The sequence below is a fragment of the Microcaecilia unicolor genome, chromosome 3 (genome assembly GCF_901765095.1).
Source record: "Microcaecilia unicolor chromosome 3, aMicUni1.1, whole genome shotgun sequence".
NCBI classification, from domain to species: Eukaryota; Metazoa; Chordata; class Amphibia; order Gymnophiona; family Siphonopidae; genus Microcaecilia; species Microcaecilia unicolor.
The window spans coordinates 71,466,518-71,488,218 of record NC_044033.1 but is presented as its reverse complement, the minus strand read 5'-3'; the positions used below and the strand labels follow the sequence as shown (position 1 = coordinate 71,488,218).

The 21,701-nt window shown below is 42.8% G+C and overlaps 1 protein-coding gene across 1 annotated transcript in view; it reads left to right on the top strand.

Annotated features, from left to right (window-relative positions):
- Positions 1–21,701, top strand: part of KCNK2 (potassium two pore domain channel subfamily K member 2) — a 220,685-nt gene that overhangs the window by 67,651 nt on the left and 131,333 nt on the right. The window contains exon 4 of the mRNA XM_030196031.1: positions 10,316–10,423. Coding sequence (XP_030051891.1) covers positions 10,316–10,423 — 108 coding nt within the window. The remainder of the gene's footprint in view (positions 1–10,315; positions 10,424–21,701) is intronic.

Here is a 21,701-nt window from a genome sequence, read left to right as displayed (position 1 = left end):
TGTGGATGGTGGTACGGCTCTGCGAGATACCCAGGATTGTCATATTGAATCTTTACTAAAGAATTCTTTTGATGTTCTTCTTTGGCAGTGCAGGTGGCAATTTGTGGGTCTTTAGTAGCAAGGGCTTGTTTCCGCTGGTCAGAAAGAGCTTTGGACTGTTCTTCTGATGATCTCGCAGCTATTGATAATGAAGTGGCAAAGCTGGAAATGAGTCCAACCTTTTCGGCAGATGCTCTTTATGATTTGCTTCGGGCTTCTTCTAAGTATGACTGTTTCTGTCGCGGCCCGTTGTACTCTTTGGTTGCGGGGATGGTCGGCGGATGCTGCTTCTAAGTCCAAACTTAGTAAATTTTCCTTTAAGGGCTCTTTTCTGTTTGAGGAAGAATTGGACAAGTTGGTGCATAGCCTGGGTGAGGCTAGGGTTCCCAGGTTGTCGGAGGGATCGTCCCAGATGTTCTGGCCGTGGTAATTTCTCAGCTCGTGGTAGAGGCTGAGATTTTCGTCATTATTGGCCGGGCAGAGTGTTTCGGGGCAACGCTCCAGATTTTTTCAAAGAACTCAGTCCTGTCGAGGAGGTCGTAGAGGAGGTAGAGAGGCAGGGCCCAGCCTCTAGTCCAAGTAGGTGCTCGGTTAGCACAATTTCAAGAGAGGTGGGCCCAGATTACTTCGGACCAGTGGGTTCTAGAGGTTATTTGAGATGGGTACGCCTTAGAGTTTGCTCATCCCTTGTCAGAGGCTTTCATAGAATCTCCTTGCCGTTCTCGTTTCAAGGCCAGAGTTGTCAGAGATACTCTCCGCAGACTTCTGGACCTTCGAGCAATTTGTCCAGTTCCTTTGATGGAAGCGTAAAGGCCAGTACTCCATTTACTTTCTAGTACCCAAGAAAGAGGGTTCTTTCAGACCAATTTTGGATCTCAAGGCGGTCAATCAAGCTCTCAAAGTGCCCTCATTTCATATGGAGACTTTGCGGTCTGTCATTGTAGCGGTACGCTCCGGGGAGTTCCTGACATCTCTCGATCTTACAGAAGCCTATTTCCACATTCCTATTCGTCCGTCACACCAGCGTTTCCTTCGTTTTGCAGTGCTGGGTCATCATTTTCAGTTTCGTGCTCTTCCCTTCGGGCTTGTGACTGCTTCTCGTACGTTTACCAAGGTCATGGTAGTTGTAGCTGCGGCTCTCAGAACGGAAGGCGGTGCCCTGTGCCAGAGTTCACATGAGGACTCTCCAGCGGTCACTTCTGTCGAGGTGGTCATCCCAGATGGATTCTCTTCATCAGCGATTGCCACTTTCGCTTCAAGTAAAGACCAGTCTTCGATGGTGGCTTCGAGAGGCCAATGTGACCAAAGGTATGCCTCTAGAGCAGCCCAGCTGGATTGTGGTGATGACGGATGCCACACTGTCAGGGTCAGTTTGCTCAGGGTCTCTGGTCTCATCAGGAGACGTTGTTTTCAATCAACCTGTTAGAGTCCAGAGCAATTCGTCTGGTGCTCCAGAGGTTTCTTCATCTTCTGAGAGGCCAGGTAGTCCGAGTGATGTCAGACAATGCCACCGCGGTAGCATATATCAATCGGCAAGGAGGGGCGTGGAGCCTGCCGTTGGAGTGAGAAGCGTTGCTGCTGCTTCAGTGGACGGAGGTCCATCTGGTAGCTCTATCAGCAGCTCACGTGGCAGGGGTACTAAATATTCAGGCAGATTTTCTCAGTCGTCACTGGCTCGATCCCAGAGAGTGGTCGCTGAGCAAAGTGGCGTTTCGGCAGCTGGTCAATCGTTGGGGGTCTCCCAGGATGGATCTGTTTGCCTCCACCGGCAATGCAAAACTTCCTCTGTTCGTCAGTCATCGCAAGGATCCTAAACGCAGGGCGTGGACGCTCTTCTTCAAGCCTGGCCAGCCAGTCTAATGTACGCTTTTCCTCCATGGCCTCTGATAGGGCGTCTTCTTCAGAAGGTCAAGATTCACAGGGGACGTCTGATTTTAGTGGCACTGGATTGGCCTCGCAGGCTGTGGTACGCCGACCTTCAGCGTCTTCTAGTAGATGTTCCCTTCAGGCTTCCGGTCATGCAAGATCTGTTGTCACAGGGTCCGGTCATTCCTCCAGATCCGGATCGATTCTGTCTTACGGCCTGGATCTTGAAAGGGCTAAACTGACTAAGAAAGGTTATTCCGCTCAGGTCATTGCTACTATGCTTTGCTCTCATCGCCGTTCTACCTCTTTGAATTATGTGTGCACCTGGAGGATATTTGAGGGATGGTGTAAGGAGCTAAGTCTGTCTCCTTTTTGTGCTTCGGTTCCGCAAATTTTAGATTTTTTGCAGCAAGGTTTTGACAAAGGCCTTGCTTTGGCTTCTCTTAGAGTGCAGATTGCGGCTTTGACATGTTTTCATGGTTGTGTCCAAGGGAGATCTCTAGCTAGTCATCTGGATGTGGTGCATTTTTTGAAGGGGGTTACATAGTAACATAGTAGATGACGGCAGAAAAAGACTTGCACGGTCCATCCAGTCTGCCCAACAAGGTAACTCATATGTGCTAATTTTGTGTATACCCTACTTTGATTTGTACCTGTGTTCTTCAGGGCACAGACCGTATAAGTCTGCCCAGCACTATCCCTGCCTCCCAACCATCAGCCCCGCCTCCCAACCACCGGCTCTGGCACAGACCGTATAAGTCTGCCCAGCACTATCCCCGCCTCCCAACCACCAGCCCCGCCTCCCACCACCGGCTCTGGCACAGACCGTATAAGTCTGCCCAGCACTATCCCTGCCTCCCAACCACCAGTCCTGCTTCCCACCACCAGCTCTGGCACAGACCGTATAAGTCTGCCCAGCACTATCCCCGCCTCCCAACCACCAGCCCCGCCTCCCGATCTTGACTAAGCTCCTGAGGACCAATTCCTTCTGCACAGGATTCCTTTATGCTTATCCCACGCATGTTTGAATTCCGTTACCGTTTTCATTTCCACCACCTTCCGCGGGAGAGCATTCCAAGCATCCACTACTCTCTCCGTGAAAAAATACTTCCTAACATTTTTCTTGAGTCTGCCCCCCTTCAATCTCATTTCATGTCCTCTCGTTCTACCACCTTCCCATCTCCGGAAAAGGATTAATACCTTTCAAATATTTGAACGTCTGTATCATATCACCCCTGCTTCTCCTTTCCTCCAGGGTATACATGTTTAGTTCAGAAAGTCTCTCCTCATACGTTTTGTAACGCAAATCCCATACCATTCTCGTAGCTTTTCTTTGCACCGCTTCAATTCTTTTTACATCCTTAACAAGATACGGCCTCCAAAACTGAACACAATACTCCAGGTGGGGCCTCACCAACGACTTATACAGGGGCATCAACACCCCTTTTCTTCTGCTGGTCACACCTCTCTCTATACAGCCTAACAACCTTCTAGCTACGGCCACCGCCTTGTCACACTGTTTCGTCGCCTTCAAATCCTCAGATACTATCACCCCAAGATCCCTCTCTCCGTCCGTACCTATCAGACTCTTGCTGCCTAACACATACGTCTCCCGTGGATTTCTATTCCCTAAGTGCATCACTTTGCATTTCTTCGCATTGAATTTTAATTGCCAAACCTTAGACCATTCTTCTAGCTTCCTCAGATCCTTTTTCATGTTTTCCATTCCCTCCCGGGTGTCCACTCTGTTACAGATCTTAGTATCATCCGCAAATAGGCAAACTTTACCTTCTAACTCTTTGGCAGTGTCACTCACAGATATATTGAACAGAATCGGCCCCAGCACCGATCCCTGAGGCACTCCACTACTCACCTTTGCCTCCTCCGAGCGAATTCCATTCACCACCACCCTTTGGCATCTGTCTGTCAACCAGTTCCTAATCCAGTTCACCACTTCGGGTCCTATCTTCAGCCCATCCAGTTTATTTAAGAGCTTCCTGTGGGGAATCGTGTCAAAAGCTTTGCTGAAATCTAAGTAGATTACGTCTATAGCTCGTCCCTGATTCAATTCTCCTGTCACCCAATCAAAGAACTCAATGAGATTCGTTTGGCACGATTTCCCTTTGGTAAAACCATGTTGTCTCGGATCTTGCAACTTATTAGCTTCCAGGAAATTCACTATCCTTTCCTTCAGCATCGCTTCCATTACTTTTCCAATAACCGAAGTGAGGCTTACCGGCCTGTAGTTTCCAGCTTCTTCCCTATCACCACTTTTGTGAAGAGGGACCACCTCCGCCGTTCTCCAATCCCTCGGAACCTCTCCCGTCTGCAAGGATATATTAAAAAATCTTTAAGAGGACCCGCCAAAACCTCTCTGAGCTCCCTCAATATCCTGGGGTGTATCCCGTCCGGTCCCATGGCTTTGTCCACCTTTAGCTTTTCAAGTTGTTGATACACACTTTCTTCCATGAACGGTGCTCTATCCACTTCATTCTCATTTGTACTATTTCCAGTCCACCACAGTCCTTCTCCAGGATTTTCTTCTGTGAAAACAGAACAAAAGTATCTATTTAGCAAATTTGCTTTTTCTTCATCATTTTCCACATAGCGGTTCGCAGTATCTTTTAGTCTCACAATTCCCTTTTTAGTCATTCTCCTTTTACTAATATACCTGAAGAAATTTTTGTCACCCCTCCTTACATTTCTAGCCATTTGTTCTTCCGCTTGCGCTTTTGCCGGTCGTATCTCTCTCTTGGCTTCTTTCAGTTTCATCCGGTATTCCTCCATGTGTTCCTTTTCTTGTGTTTTTCTGTATTTCTGGAACGCCAACTCTTTAGCCTTTATTTTCTCAACCACTTGCTTGGAGAACCATATCGATTTCCTTTTTCTCTTGCTTTTATTTACTTTCCTTACATAAAGGTTCGTGGCCCTATTTATAGCTTCTTTCAGCCTAGACCACTGTCCTTCCACTTCTTGTACTTCCTCCCAGCCCATCATCTCCTTCCTCAGGTATTCACCCATTTTACTAAAGTCAGCACGCTTGAAATCCAGGACTTTGAGTTTTGAGTGGCCGCTCTCCACTTTAGCTGTTATATCAAACCAAACCGTTTGATGGTCACTGCCGCCCAGGTGGGCACCCACTCGGATATTTGACAAGCTATCCCCATTTGTGAGCACCAGATCCAGTGTCGCTCCCTCCCTCGTGGGTCCCATCACCATTTGTCTTTCCGATTCCGCAGACGGAACCTTTCAATCTACATCCGGCAGATTGAAATCTCCCAGCAACAGCACCTCTCTCTTGCTTTCCAACTTTTGAATATCTGCGATCAGATCTTTATCTAATTCTTCCAATTGTGTCGGAGGTCTGTAGACAACACCCACGTGGACAGAGGTTAATCTTCTTCGTCCCCTGTCTCAATGTTCCTTTCTTCGTTGGGATCTGAATTTGGTGCTTTCGGTTCTCACTAAGCCTCCCTTTGAGCCTTTGTCGTCATGTACTCTGAAAGACTTGACTCTGAAAACAGTATTTTTGGCGGCAGTTGCTTCGGCTTGGTGAGTTTCGGAGTTGCAGGCATTGTCATGTAGATCACCATTCTTAGAGTTCTGTTCTGATCGCGTAGTTTTATGGCCAGTTCCTTCCTTTCTTCCCAAGGTTGTGAATCGGCTTCATGTTTCTCAGTCGGTGGTATTGCCTGTGTTAAGTTCTTTCTCCATCTCACAGGAGCAGCGGCTTTTGAAGTGTTTGGATGTCAAATGGGTATTGAAACACTATATCAAGTCTACTGATGGCATTTGGCGATCTGATCGTTTGTTTATTCTGATTGGAGGTTCATGCAAAGGGTTCATGGCCTCTAAGCCCTCTATTTCTCGATGGCTTAAGGAAATGATTGCCTCAGCTTATCTTCTTTCTGGGAAATCTGTTCCAGAGGATGTTAAGGCTCACTCTACAAGAGGTCAGGCAGCCTCTTGGGCAGAGCGTTGTCTGGTGCCTCCGGAAGGCATTTGTAGGGCGGCAACCTGGTCGTCTTTGCATTCTTTTTCTAAGCACTATCGTTTGGACGTCCTTAGTCATCGGCAGTTTGCTTTTGGAGTGCAGGTTTTGTCGGCAGGGCTACTAGGGTCCCTCCCATAATTTCACTGCTTTGTTACTTCCCATCAGTCACATTCTGGGCCGGTCCGAAGGGACGCTAAGGAAGGGTAAATTAGGCCTTATCTGCTAATTTGCTTTCCTTTAGTTCCTCCGGACTGGCCCAGATCCCTCCCTTCAGATATCTTTGTTTTCAGAAGTTAAGACAGATTTCTTTATTTGGAGCTGTGTTGCTAGTTTGTAGTTTATTTCTATATTTAAAAAAAAGAAAAATTTATGCAGGAATATAATATGTTTGGGGGCACTCACCCTATGTTGGCAATGTGCCGGTGGCTGCTCAGGTTTTTGGATGTACAGGTTATGTATTTCTTCTGTGGCTTTACTTCTGCTTTGGTACTTTATTACTGGATCTTTCTCCAGCTGGCAAGGGCTCTTGTTGGCTCACTAGAGTCACAGTTTTTTTCTCAGTCTCCACCTGCTGGAAGGTGTGCACAACCCATCAGTCACATTCTGGGCCAGTCTGGAGGGTCTAAAAGAAAGCAAATTAGCAGGTAAGGCCTAATTTACCCATGTGTTTACTCAGGTTCCTTTGTTTAATATTACTTTTGTATAAAGATCAGAAACCATTCAGTGTGACATATTTGCAATAATAGGGGAAATCAGGATTGGGCAAAAACAATTTTCACATCACTGTATCTTTTCATATCTGAACAATGAAAAGCTTTCAAAAATCCATGCTGAACCCAACACCAGAGTTTCAACACTATCCATGCCTGCATCAGAGAACGTTGCAGTTGCTATGTCAGTTCACTTTAAAAATAAATAAGTAAAAATACAACATTATAGAAAAACTTTCATGGAATGGAAGACAACCTGAGGGAAACATAGAAGCAATGTTAGTGGCCAGAGATGCAAAACTATTCTCAAGCAAATTTCCCATGGCCATTGGACTCAAGCTGTGTAAATTCACTTCAACCTGGCAGTAGCCTGCCATTGTTTTCTACAAATACAACCTGAGAACATAGCTACTTTAAAACGTTTTAACACTCAGTTATCCAATTGGAAGACAGAATGTACTCACTAGTTACTTTTCAAGAGTGGCAAAGAAGGCACCAATTACAAAAGTGATTCTCTGGGCCCTTACATGGATCTTTCATGCTTGTTAAGACCATTTTTACCACAACCCCTAATTTTCTTTTTTTTTTTTTTTTACATTAATGGCCATGCACTAATATTTAACAAAAATAAATAAATTAAATTAAATATAAATTAAAAAAAACCATGGGAGCACTTATTGACACTTATTTTGCAGGTGGTAAGGTTGTGGCAGCCATTGTGAGATTGGAGCTGGCATAGGCAAGAGCTACTGGGGATCATACACCACAGTGCACAGAGTTTTGGTTTCAGCCAAAAATGCACCAAGAAGGCTGAATTTGGATTTTGGGCCAATTTCGGTGCCAATTCCAACACCCAAACCAGAATTTTATTGGCCTGTAGGAGATGGGCAGTTTAGGACATGTAATAAGGCAGCATCAGTTTGCATTCAGAACAGTAAAGCATCTGAAACCAAATTGGGAAAGGTTGCTTGAATGAAACTAAGAATCCAGATTGCAGAAAGCAAAAGTGGCAACAGGATGGATCAGGAGCCACAGCTATAATGGAACATTAAAGCCCATGGGCTGCAGCCTGCACATACCAGGTCAGAACAACTAAAATGAAACTTTATTGCTGGTTTATAATTAGACTTTGCATTAGGTTGCACAAGAGGGCTTACATTCGTTTGGAATTTAGTGATTAGAAGCCCATATTGCAGCATTTGTTTAGGTTGTAAATTAAACATGTAAATAGCACACCGGTGTCCTGCCTCAGTGTTGGAATAGGGAAGATATTACTGAGTTCCTGACCCAAAGAACTAACCTAGAGGGACTGAACTGTGACACTATCCAGCTTATTTTTGAAAGAGAAAGACGCCTATATTTTGACCCAAATCGGGAGTTGGGCGTCTTTCTCCCGTGGGCGAACAAATCGGTATAATCGAAAGCCGATTTTGGTCGTCTTCAACTGCACTCCGTCGCAGGAACGAACAAAGTTGATGGGGGTTGTCGGAGGCGTGGCGAAGGAGGGACTGGGGCATGGTTATCGGCAGAGGAGAGATGGGCGTCTTTAGCTGATAATCGAAACAAGAAGGGCGTTTTTAACGAGAATTTGGTCCGCTTTATTTGGATCCTTTTTTTCAGGTCCAAGTCCCAAAAAAGTGCCCCAACTGACCAGATGACCACTGAAGGGAATCGGGGATCACCTCCCCTGACTCCCGCAGTGGTCACTAACCCCCTCCCACCAAAAAAACCCACTTTACAAACTTTTTTCCCCAGCCTGTATGCCAGACTCAAATGCCGTACCCACCTCCATGACAGCAGAATGTGGTCTATCTTCTGACAGCCTTTCCCTGGTTCTGATGCGGGTCTCGGATGAGTGTGACACCTTTTCTGTTAAGGGCACTGCAGAGTCACATCAGCAATGCATTGTGGTGGGTGTAGGGTATTGGGCTCCGTGATTCCACTAGCTTGTGTTACATGCTCACAATGTTGGTAGTTGGTAGGCAAAAAGCTTTCCAGGGGCAGAGTCAGTACTTGGCTCTGATATTCAGCACTTAAGTGATCAGGGTTAGTGCATAAACGGGACTACATAAATGTCTGTCCTATTTTTAAGTGGTAACCCATGGCCGCTTAAGTGATGAGTATCGACTTAAGTGGCCATCCTGCTTATAATCGAAATAGAAAAACGCCTATATTGTGACCCAAATCGGGAGATAGACGTTTATCTCACAAAAACGAATAAAGCGGTATAATCGAAAGCCGAATTTGGACGTTTTCAACTGCACTCCGTCGCGGATGCGGACAAAGTTGATGGGGCGTGTCAAAGGCGTGGTGAAGGCGGAACTGGGGCGTGGTTATCGGGCGATCAGAGATGGGCGCCTTTCGCCAATAATGGAAAAAATATATGCGTTTTTAGCGAGAATTTAGGGCACTTTTCCTGGACCCAGTTTTTCCACGAATAAGGCCCCAAAAAGTGCCCTAAATGACCAGATGACCACTGGAGGGAATCGGGGATGACCTCCCCTGACTCCCCCAGTGGTCACAAACCCCCTCCCACCACAAAATATGCCGTTTCACAACTTTTTATTTTCACCCTCAAATGTCATACCCACCTCCCTGGCAGCAGTATGCAGGTCACTGGAGCAGTTATTAGGGGGTGCAGTGGACTTCAGGCAGGTGGACCCAGGCCCATCCCCCCCTTCCACCTGTTACACTTGTGCTGGTAAATGAGAGCCCTCCAAACCGCCCCCCAAACCCACTGTACCCACATGTAGGTGCCCCCCTTCACCCCTTAGGGCTATAGTAATGGTGTAGACTTGTGGGCAGTGGGTTTTGAGGGGGATTTGGGGGGCTCAACACCCAAGGGAAGGGTGCTATGCACCTGGGAGCTGTTTTACCTTTTTGTTTTGTAAAAGTGCCCCCTAGGGTGCCCGGTTGGTGTCCTGGCATGTGAGGGGGACCAGTGCACTACGAATCCTGGCCCCTCCCACGAATAAATGTCTTGGAGTTATTCGTTTTTGAGCTGGGCGCTTTTGGTTTCCATTATCACTGAAAAACAAAAACGCCCAGCTCAAAAAAAGATAAACGTCCATGTTTTTCGAAAATACGCTTCGGTCCGCCCCTTCACGGACCCGTTCTCGGAGATAAACGCCCATGGAGATAGACGTTTTCGTTCGATTATGCCCCTCCATATGTTAGCTAGCTTATAAATTACTGGATATTCAAAGCCAAAGCCCACACAGGTCCCGACTTTGAATATCCAGGAATAATGCCGATGGCTGAATATTGGCCCCTATATTTTGTAGGCCATAGTAATGAGTGGAGGAGTAGCCTAATGGTTAGTGCAGCAGCCTGCAAACCAGGGGAACGGGGTTTGATATTCACTGCAGCTCCTTATTACTCTGGGCAAGTCACTTAACCTTCCAGTACCCCATGTACAAAACAAGTAACTGTATATAATACATAATATGCTTTGACTGTAATCATAGAAAGGCAGTTTATCAAATCCCATCTCTCCCCACACTAATGAGTGCATATCACTATTGAGCAGGAGTCTGGGCACTGGACTGAAAGAAGCCAAAGGAAAATACAAATAAAAGCTGCTGCTAAATGTTTATTTTTCTTCTTTTTTCATTCTGATGATGCATTACATATATAGACATTGGATTTCTGCTTTTTTGCTTTCATGTGTATTACAGGTTTTTTTCCTTGTACTTTTAGCAGGTAGTGGCAGCAGTAAACGCTGGAATAATACCTATGGGAAACTCAAGTCAAAACAGTCACTGGGACTTGGGAAGTTCCTTCTTCTTTGCTGGCACAGTCATTACTACCATAGGTAGGACTCAGCAATTTTGTTATTGCTTTGAATGCAAACTATTAATAATTTAAATGATAGAAAAATGATAGTTCTTGTTAGGGGTGTGCACCCTCCCCTAAGTTTTGCATCTTGTTTTCATTTTGTTTTTAGGTTTATTTTTATTTCAATTTGTTTCATTTCTTTCTTTGACTAAAACTGTTTTTTATATGTCCATTTGAATATACTTTATATCCAGATAAGCCACACATTCCTTAAAAAACATACATTCTTTTTATGTTACCCTTGAAAAAAACATACATTTTACATTTGATTTTATAAGGATTATTTGTACTTCTTTATGTTATCCTTAAAAAACATATATTTAATTCTATGTTAATAAGGATTATCTGTATTTCTTTATGATTTTTTTTTTAATTGTCCGTTCATTGTTTTCAGTATATTGCAACAGTCTGCATTTTTTTTATATTATTTATATAAATTATTCTCACAAATTGTCTTCTTATGGTCTTCAGTACATTGTAACATACTGTGGAGTTTTAATACTAGATTTTAGTTTGTATTCATTTAATATAATGAATCACTTGTATTTATATTATTAGACATACAATAATATGTTTTTAAATAATGGTTTCTGAATGTGGTTCGTTTTATGGAAAACAGTGTATGGGTAAAAGAAATATATCAACATTTTTTGATTTTGTACCATTATGTTGCACCATTCACAACATCAGTTACACAATTATTCATATAATTTTTATTAATCAATTTATTTTTTTGGATACACATTACATGCATACATACAATGTATCAAATACATTTTTATATATTTTTACCCTATTTTTATCTATTGGCTTCACAAAATAGATCGAGATTAGTTTTGGTTTTCCTCCTCCCAGCATACCATCATTCTTGTACTGACGTGCTTCCAATACATCACCTACTTCAGCAGTGACGTTTTTTTGACCGTTAGTATTTATAGACTAGTCTCGGTGCAATACTCTTTTAGCAGTTTGAACTCATCTGAGTCCAAGCGTTTTTTGAGGTACTTCTGCATACAGTTTATAAGGTACGGTTATATTTCCTCTTCTTCTTTTTTCCACATGGATGTGAGTTTTCAATTTGTTATATCCTCATTTTCCCACGTTTTTCCCCACATAGGTTTACTGCTTAGCTTTACTTGTATTCTTCCGTTGACGCCTTTTGGTTTGGCCTCACCCCACAAGTCAGGATCTGTTGTTTTATATAGATAGATTATGCAAGCTATGTCCGTGGTTTGTTTGGTTTTTTTCTTTGTTACAGCTGGCGATTCTTTCTTTCTTTTCTTCCCTATTTTTCACTGGTATTGCATGTAGTTTTAGCTTAGCATTTATTGGGTCTCTCTTGTATATGGCCATCATTTAGATTTAGCGTTTATCTTGAGTAGAGAGGTGTGGTAGCCATGTTAGTCCAGTTTTAAAGGTAATCAATAGAAATAAAACAAAATAAAACATGGAAAAGTAAATAAGATGATACCTTTTTTATTGGACATAATACATTTCTTGATTAGCTTTCGAAGGTTGCCCTTCTTTGTCAGATCGGAAATAAGCAAATGTTGGTAGATGACAGTATATATAAGTGAAACATCAAAGCATTTCAGTGACAGTCTAAATGGAATCCTGGGCCTCTGAATTCAGGCTAAAATTAAATCGGGAGACGACTACATTTTTGCTAATAGTTAATCGCTCCCATTGTTTCCTTCCAATGTTTCAATGTTTGTGCTCCATTGTTACACTCCCAACGACACTTCAATTGTTTCGCATAATTATGCAAAATGTAATCCATAACCAATCTGTAACAAATTGTATTTCCAACATTTAACTCATATTGTAAGCCACACTGAACCCGCAAAAAGGTGGGAAAATGTGGGATACAAATGCAATAAATAAATAATAAATAATCTGTTTGATCATGATCCCTGCAGCAATTTTAGCATTGACTGTATTTCTTATCCTTTGGAGTCCACTCTAAACATTTTAGGGGTTGTTGTTGATTGGCACTTAACCTTTGAATTTCAGGTGTCCTCTGTGGTTACTAAATCTTTTAAATTACTTTGGAAACTGAAGTACGTTATGCCCTTTTTTTCAACTGATATTTTCAGATTACTTGGCCAATTTCTTGTTTTGACCCAATTTGATTATTGTAATTCTGTCTATGCAGGGTATAAGCAATGTATCTTAAGGAATCTGTGGCTAGACTTGTCATGCATGTACCATGCTTTGAGAGGGCTACTCATTTGCTGATACATTTGCATTGGCTTCCCATTAGGGCCAGGATTGTATTCAAATTCTGTGCTCTCTTATTTCAGATTTTGTATGGTATTACATAAGTACATAAGTAATGCCACACTGGGAAAAGACCAAGGGTCCATCGAGCCCAGCATCCTATCCACGACAGCGGCCAAGCCAGGCCAAGAGCACCTGGCAAGCTTCCCAAACATACAAACATTCTATACATGTTATTCCTGGAATTGTGGATTTTTTCCAAGTCCATTTAGTAGCGGTTTATGGACTTGTCCTTTAGGAAACTGTCTAACCCCTTTTAAAACTCTGCCAAGCTAACCGCCTTCACCACGTTCTCTGGCAACAAATTCCAGAGTTTAATTACGCATTGGGTGAAAATTTTCTCCGATTTGTTTTAAATTTACTACACTGTAGTTTCATCGCATTGCCTCTTGTTACTTTGCCTTCTCGCAATTCAGTCTTTGATGCAACAGACTTTCTGAGCCTTCATTTTCCTACCTGTAAGAAAGTAGTTTATAAATCTATATATTCAGCTACTTTTTCATACCAAAGTACTAAATGGTGGAATTCCTTGCCAAAAAATATAAGATCCCAACATGATTATGTGGTTTTCTTAAGTTTTTCAAATCTTTCCTTTTCAAAAAATTCTGTCAGTTAATCCTGGTGCCTAATCTCCCCCTTCCATTCTCCCTACTATGCTTTATTATTGAACTCTTTATATATTTACAATTCTTTCCTTATTGATATATGTGGGTTTATGTATTTTATTTCATATTTTGTAATGACTTCTTTTTAGCTTGTAAGCCACATTGAACTCAAAATTGTACGGGAAAATGTGGAGTATAAATGTCATCAATAAATAAATATATCTAGTAAAATTTTGCTAATTTAAATCCTGTAATCCAGGGCTTTCCAAATGCATCTGGGGACCCAACAGGCAGTTGGGTTTACAGGATATCTGAAATGCATATGCATGAGATAAAATTGCATATGCTGGATTTTTGGTATATATAAACATATCTTATGCAGATTCATTTAGAAAGTAATTTTATAACAGGTAGCCCTGTTCGAGAGGGCAAGAAGTAACTTATTTGTAGAATATTTTATAAAGAAGCCTATCAGGCTTATTTTCGAAAGAGAAGGGCGCCCATCTTTCGACACAAATCGCAAGATGGGCATCCTTCTCATAGGGTCGCCCAAATCGGCACAATCGAAAGCCGATTTTGGGCGTCCCCAACTGCTTTCCTTCGCGGAGACGACCAAAGTTCACAGGGACGTGAACTCTGCCAAGCTAACCACCTTCACCACGTTCTCTGGCAACAAATTCCAGAGTTTAATTACGCATTGGGTGAAAATTTTCTCCGATTTGTTTTAAATTTACTACACTGTAGTTTCATCGCATTGCCTCTTGTTACTTTGCCTTCTCGCAATTCAGTCTTTGATGCAACAGACTATCTGAGCCTTCATTTTCCTACCTGTAAGAAAGTAGTTTATAAATCTATATATTCAGCTACTTTTTCATACCAAAGTACTAAATGGTGGAATTCCTTGCCAAAAAATATAAGATCCCAACATGATTATGTGGTTTTCTTAAGTTTTTCAAATCTTTCCTTTTCAAAAAATTCTGTCAGTTAATCCTGGTGCCTAATCTCCCCCTTCCATTCTCCCCACTATGCTTTATTATTGAACTCTTTATATATTTACAATTCTTTCCTTATTGATATATGTGGGTTTATGTATTTTATTTCATATTTTGTAATGACTTCTTTTTAGCTTGTTAGCCACATTGAACTCAAAATTGTACGGGAAAATGTGGAGTATAAATGTCATCAATAAATAAATATATCTAGTAAAATCTTGCTAATTTAAATCCTGTAATCCAGGGCTTTCCAAATGCATCTGGGGTCCCAACAGGCAGTTGGGTTTACAGGATATCTGAAATGCATATGCATGAGATAAAATTGCATATGCTGGATTTTTGGTATATACAAACATATCTTATGCAGATTCATTTAGAAAGTAATTTTATAACAGGTAGCCCTGTTTGAGAGGGCAAGAAGTAACTTATTTGTAGAATATTTTATAAAGAAGCCTATCAGGCTTATTTTTGAAAGAGAAGGGCGCCCATCTTTCGACACAAATCGCAAGATGGGCATCCTTCTCACAGGGTCGCCCAAATCGGCACAATCGAAAGCCGATTTTGGGCGTCCCCAACTGCTTTCCTTCGCGGAGATGACCAAAGTTCACAGGGACGTGTCGGAAGCATAGTGAAGGCGGGACTGGGGCATGCTTAATACATGGGCGTCCTTGGCCGATAATGGAAAAAAGAAGGGCGACTTTACTTGGTCATTTATGTTTTTACGACCAAGCCACAAAAATGTGCCCTAAATGACCAGATGACCACCGGAGGGAATCGAGGATGACCTCCCCTTACTCCCCCAGTGGTCACTAACCCCCTCCCACCCTAAAAAAAGTTTTAAAATATTTTTTCCAGCCTCTATGCCAGCCTCAAATATCATACCCAGCTCCATGACAGCAGTATGCAGGTCCATGGAGCAGTTTTAGTGGGTACTGCAGTGCACTTCAGGCAGGCGGACCCAGGCCCATCCCCCCCACCTGTTACACTTCTGGTGGTAAATGTGAGCCCTCCAAAACCCACCACAAACCCTCTGTACCCACACGTAGGTGCCCCCCTTCATCCCTAAGTGCTATGGTAGTGGTGTACAGTTGTGGGGAGTGGGTTTTGGGGGTGGGGGTTGGGGGACTCAACACAAAGTAAGGGAGCTATGCACTTGGGAGCTTTTTCTGAAGTCCACTGCAGTGCCCCCTAGGGTGACCGGTTGGTGTCATGGCATGTGAGGGGGACCAGTGCAGTATGAATGCTGGCTCCTCCCATGACCAAATGGCTTGGATTTGGTCATTTCTGAGATGGGCGTCCTCAGTTTCCATTATCGCCGAAAATCAGGGACGACCATCTCTAAGGTTGACCTAAAAGTTGAGATTTGGGTGTCCCCAACCGTATTATCTAAGCGAAAAATGGGCGCCCATCTTGTTTCGATAATACGGGTTTCCCCGCCCCTTCACGGGGACGTCCTGCGAGGACGTCCTCAGGAAAACTTGGGCACCCCGTTCGATTATGTCCCTCCACGTATCTTTATATAGTACCCTTATTATCACATTGGGAAACTTCCACAAAACTTACAGATGTCTCAAAACAAACACATCAATGTGGAAAATTTTATAAATGAACATATATATACTGGTGAAAATTAGGGGAGAAGGTCTCAACAATCTATTGCTACTACTGTTCAAATTATCTTCATGCAGCTCACAAATGACAAGCCAATCACTGGCCAAAAAAACCCCCTATTAACTAATGCAAAACCTTCAAAAGTGCAAAAATGTGCATTTTCATATCTTCACAATCAGAAATACTTGTCACAGAACACTTATCTTGAGATGATGTTTCTGTATGTTTAAATCAGTGATCCCTGGATGGTGGGTCTAGATTGGGGAAGGTGCAGCCTGGCTGGGTTTGGGGAATTTTGAATGTTAGAAGGAGATCAGTTGAGGGGGTCTTCAATATTGCAAAGGAATCAGGTGGGGAGATCTTAATTGGGGGACAGATTGTTATGGGGGGGGGGGGGGGGGGGGGGAAATTGGATGGTGGGGCAAAATGAGGAGCCAGGAGCAACATTGAAAATATTTCATGGAAACTGTATTTGCTGCAAGGAAGGGTCACATTTCAGGGGGGAAACTGAGTTCAAGGGAGCATAGAATAACTCTAGATCAGTGATCTTCACACCCCATCCTCCAGGGCTGCTAACAGGCCAGGTTTTCAGGATATCCCTAATAATTATGCATGACAGAGAAAATCAGATCAAATGTCATCCATTTCCTTGACTCAGGTCTGATTTTACATACGCTTCTTCAGGAGGAAATATACATCAGCATTGTGCATTCAAAATTTCCGCACGTCACCAGTGGTTCTCTTGTATTCATATCCTTCTCTATTAACGCGGCCCTCTGGTAGAGCACTTGACATTCAGGGGGAGCTGCTCTGATTGTAGACAGTGAAGGCCATTTGGATACTTCTCTCCCCTCTGTCACACTCGCCACCCTCCCCCACCCCATTACATCCCTCTCTGTTAACGCAGCCCTCTGGTAGAGCACTTGACATTCAGAGGGAGCTGCTCTGATTGTGGACAGTGAAGGCCATTTGGATACTTCTTTCCCCTCTGTCACACTCCCCTCCCCCTTCTTCCCAGTTCTACAGTCTCCCTTTTCCTGGGCTTAGGTAGTAGTGTTGGCACCACAGCACCTCTCAACCTTGCATTGCAGGAAATCAACACATTTCTTACAGAGTGAAAACACAGACCTTTGTATGCCAAAAGCTGTAAACATTGTATTTGTAGCACTAAAACTATAGACACCGGTGCTGGTCCATTGGCCTCACTGAGGCTGCTATCGCTGCTCACGTAGCATCCTGAACTCTGCCAAAATTTGGCCCTGTAGGTATCATTGAGCCACCAGCTCCTGCTGCGAGTCTCTGTGCATGGCTGAGACTTGCAGCAGGGGCTAGACTAAATTATCTCTTGGGGAGGGGGTGTCACCAGCAGGCATGGCATCTGTTCCAGTGCCCCTTCTTTCCCCTCCAGGGGTCCTCCCTATCCTCAGCCTCCAGATGTTGTCGGGCGTGGGCTTGTTGTGTGGTGATTGACACCTCCCAAGGCCCAGGGTCCATGACCATTTTCTCCAATGATCTCTTGGGGTTGCCCTGGTCCTTGGTTAGGTTAGTTGTGCAGGTCTTGGCACTGAATATTGCCAGCACCCACAAAACTGCCAACTCCTTCCTAATGCCACCCCTTGTAACGCCCCTTGACCTACCTACTTTTCACATCGGCAGTCAGAGACAATATTCAGCAGCACTGCCTGGTTTAGTGCCGCTGAATGTCGGTGGTTTGGTGGCTTACAGTGATTTAAGTAGGCCAGAGCCTCTCTTGGCTGGTAAATTAATGATGCATTACAAATGAGCCTTAAATAATGGAGTATTTTTAAATCGCTTTTGCAATCAAGAATAAGGCAGCCAAACAGCTTCAGGTCTTTTTTGAAATTCCTACCTTAAAAGAATTATCATATTTCTACACACACCTCCCAGTGTGCTGTTTTAAAATGCTGACTGCAATGTTTAAAATTATAACTAGATATTCAGCACTGGGCAGTACCCAGATACCGACACTGAATATTTAGGAATAAGTTGACTACTGGAAGTTATCCAGGTACTGTTGATAATTAGCATCAGTAATCAATAACTATCTGGGTAAGGTAGGACAACTAATTTGCTGTAAGTTTGTGCAGCTATTTTGCAAATAGTGTGTACTATTATCAGCAAAAAAAAAACAACCCATATTTTTTCTGCTTGTTTTTCTTGGTTAACAATAATGTAACGACATGGGGTATATTGTTGGCACTTCCTATATCGTTGCAATTGATAGCCTATGCCACTGATTTATAGTTTTGTAAAATACAGAAAAGAATGATTAGATCAGTTTCCTATCTACAATATACCAAAAGATAACAAACGCCTTTAAGTTGCATCTGGAAATGACTGACTTAATTTATCAGATGCATTAAATCTCTTCTGTGAACACACTGGTAAAATTACCTAAATCTCAATCAACGTATTCCCTTTAAAATGTAAGCTCAAAAAGAGTTATTTTATCAACACTACTGTATACGTTCTTGTTAAGATAAACAAGGAAGCAATTTCACATGAATCAGCTCTCTGGTTCGCATGCCGTTATAAATGAGGATATTGAGCTGAATGATTCAGTGTGACCTGTTTGTTTAGGGATAACCCCTAAGGTTTAGTTTGGTAGAACTGCTGTTTCCGTTATCTATGCATAGCCAACTTTGGGGAAAAACAAAGAAATACTGAGATGAGAGAAACAAGTAAATGGCTACAATTTGGAGGTCAATTGAGAAGTGGCATTTACTTGTGTATATGTATGTTTGTGTATATGTATAAATATAACAACTAAAAAGAGAAATAAATGAACTGTCTACAAACAAAATGCCAATTTTGTATTGCCACTATTTACATGTGTAAATGCTGCAGAGGAATAGATTCAAATCAAGCGTGATCTGGGGATGGTTTGGGTGGTCCACAAAATTTTGCACAGGAATATACATGTATTTCAAAAAAGAAATTCCCATTGGCATTTGCACCTCTTACAAATCATGCATAGGTGTCGGGCAGCTGCTTGTTTTTTTGCCAGGTTTTTAGAGTGATTGATGAGGTACAATGTTACCACTAAGGACTGAGTTTACGTGAGAAAACCAGGATGGAACTCAGCTGCTGGCGCTTTTTAAAAAGTAGAACACTTTTTAAACTAAAATGGGGGGGGGGGGGGGGGGGGGGAGGGGGGGATGAGGGAGGAAGCTGACAGTCACCCAGGAGCCCATGGTTCAGTGTGGAGTATTCTTCAAGGATACTATTGAAACAGGACATTTAGGGAATCTCAAGAGAGGTTTCAATAATGGTGAAAGAAAACCAGGAGTGTTTAAGGAGAGAGCATTATCCCTATCAACTTCTAAGCAACTTATAGATGGAAGAAAAAAACCCCAATTTGAAGTGCTTGTATACAAATGCTAGAAGCCAAAATAATAAGATGGGAGAGTTAGAGTACATAGCACTAAATGATAAGGTAGATATAATAGACATCTCAGAGACTTGGTGGAAGGAGGACAGTCAATGGGACAAGATGTTAACAGGGTACAAATTATAATCACAGTGATAGAGGGGATCATAAGTACATAAGTAATGCCACACTGGGAAAGACCAAGGGTCCATCGAGCCCAGCATCTTGTCCATGACAGCGGCCAATCCAGGCCAAAGGCACCTGGCAAGCTTCCCAAACACAAACATTCTATACATGTTATTCCTGGAATTGTGGATTTTTCCCAAGTCCATTTAGTAGCGGTTTATGCACTTGTCCTTTAGGAAACCATCTAACCCCTTTTTAAACTCTGCTAAGCTAACCGCCTTCACCACATTCTCCGGCAACGAATTCCAGAGTTTAATTATGCGTTGGGTGAAGAAAAAGTTTCTCCGATTTGTTTTTAATTTACTACACTGTAGTTTCATCGCATGCCCCCTAGTCCTAGTATTTTTGGAAAGCGTGAACAGACGCTTCACATCCACCTGTTCCATTCCACTCATTATTTTATATACCTCTATCATGTCTCCCCTCAGCCGTCTCTTCTCCAAGCTGAAAAGCCCTAGCCTCCTTAGTTTTTCTTCATAGGGAAGTTGTCCCATCCCCGCTATCATTTTAGTCGCCCTTCGCTGCACCTTTTCCAATTCTACTATATCTTTCTTGAGATGCGGCGACCAGAATTGAACACAATACTCAAGGTGTGGTTGCACCTTGGAGCGATACAACGGCATTATAACATCCTCACACCTGTTTTCCATACCTTTCCTAATAATACCCAACATTCTATTCGCTTTCCTAGCCACAGCAGTACACTGAGCAGAAGGTGGGGGTGGGGGTTGTGCTGTATGTTGAGGAGGGAATTGAGTCAAACAAAATAACCATTCTTCATGAAACAGCAATGTAGAATCATTATGGATAGAAATTCCATGTGTGAAGGGAAGGAGTATTCTCATAGGGCTGTACTACTGCCCACCAGGGACCAAAAGACAAGGGGCAGTCCTTGATGAAGAAAATGCAGTCTTTAATAAATCATACTAATGCTCCCAGGATTCACACTCTCAATTTTTTTTTTTTGTTACATTTGTACCCCACGCTTTCCCACTCATGGCAGGCTCTATGTGGCAGGCAATGGAGGGTTAAGCGACTTGCCCAGAGTCACAAGGAGCTGCCTGTGCTGGGAATCAAACTCAGTTCTTCAGGACCAAAGTCCACCACTCTAACCACTAGGCCACTCCTCCACTCAATCTCAAATGCCCAACATGGCCATGTTTCGCATAAAACACAGGCTGCGTCAGGGGCATGAAGTACCAGTTGGTGCAAACCTAAACACGCCATCAATATAGGTTAATGAATATTTTCCTAGGTCTGTTTAGAACAGTAAAAAAAACTTTTTTTTACTGTTCCAAACTTCTTGCCCCTGATGCAGCCTGTGTTTTAGGTGAAACATGGCCATGTCGGGCATTTGAGATTGTGAATCCTGGGAGTATTAATAAGATTTATTAAAGGCTGTATTTTCTTCATTAAGGTCTGCCCTTTGTCTTTTGCTCTATGGTGGACCGATTGCCTTCTTGTTTTCCTGTCAACCGCCAGGACAGAATGAACAGATAGATGAAGAAATGTTTACAGAAATTAGGAAACCTGGCAAATTGGGCAACAGTATAAAAATGAGTGATTTTAATTACCAAGTTCAAAAAACCGGAATAGGTAGAATATGTTATAAAACTGTATCTCTTTCTACCACAACTACAAATTGTTAGCAAGCTACACAGGCCAATTCCGGGCAACACACAAAATGTGGAGAAAAAAAAGACATCAGGTATAACAGACCCCCTCTTTGTCAAAGGACAAGCCTTTTGTATAACGAGGGGACCGTATCAATCACGTGTCTTGAAAAAAAACTCCACACTGTTGTTTGTGATTTCTAACTTGCCACTGGCTTAACCATGTACCTTGTCAACACTTGTATAGGAGATTCAAACAACAAATTCTAAATACAAAAAAAGAAGAGAACTTGGAAAGAGTACTTATCTTCACCGGAGAATTATCTTGCCTAATAACTCCAGACTTTCAACGTACTCCACATCTCATATATCAAAATCCCGACAGGGTTGCCCTGTTTCGCTAATTTCAAGCTGCTTCAGGGGAATTTTTAAGAAATCCAAGTTTAAATGTCTCGCCGTCTCCCTTAATCACTGGCACAAAACATGTTTTGTGCCAGTGATTAAGGGAGACGGCGGACATTTAAACTTGGATTTCTTAAAAATTCCCCTGAAGCAGCTTGAAATTAGCGAAACAGGG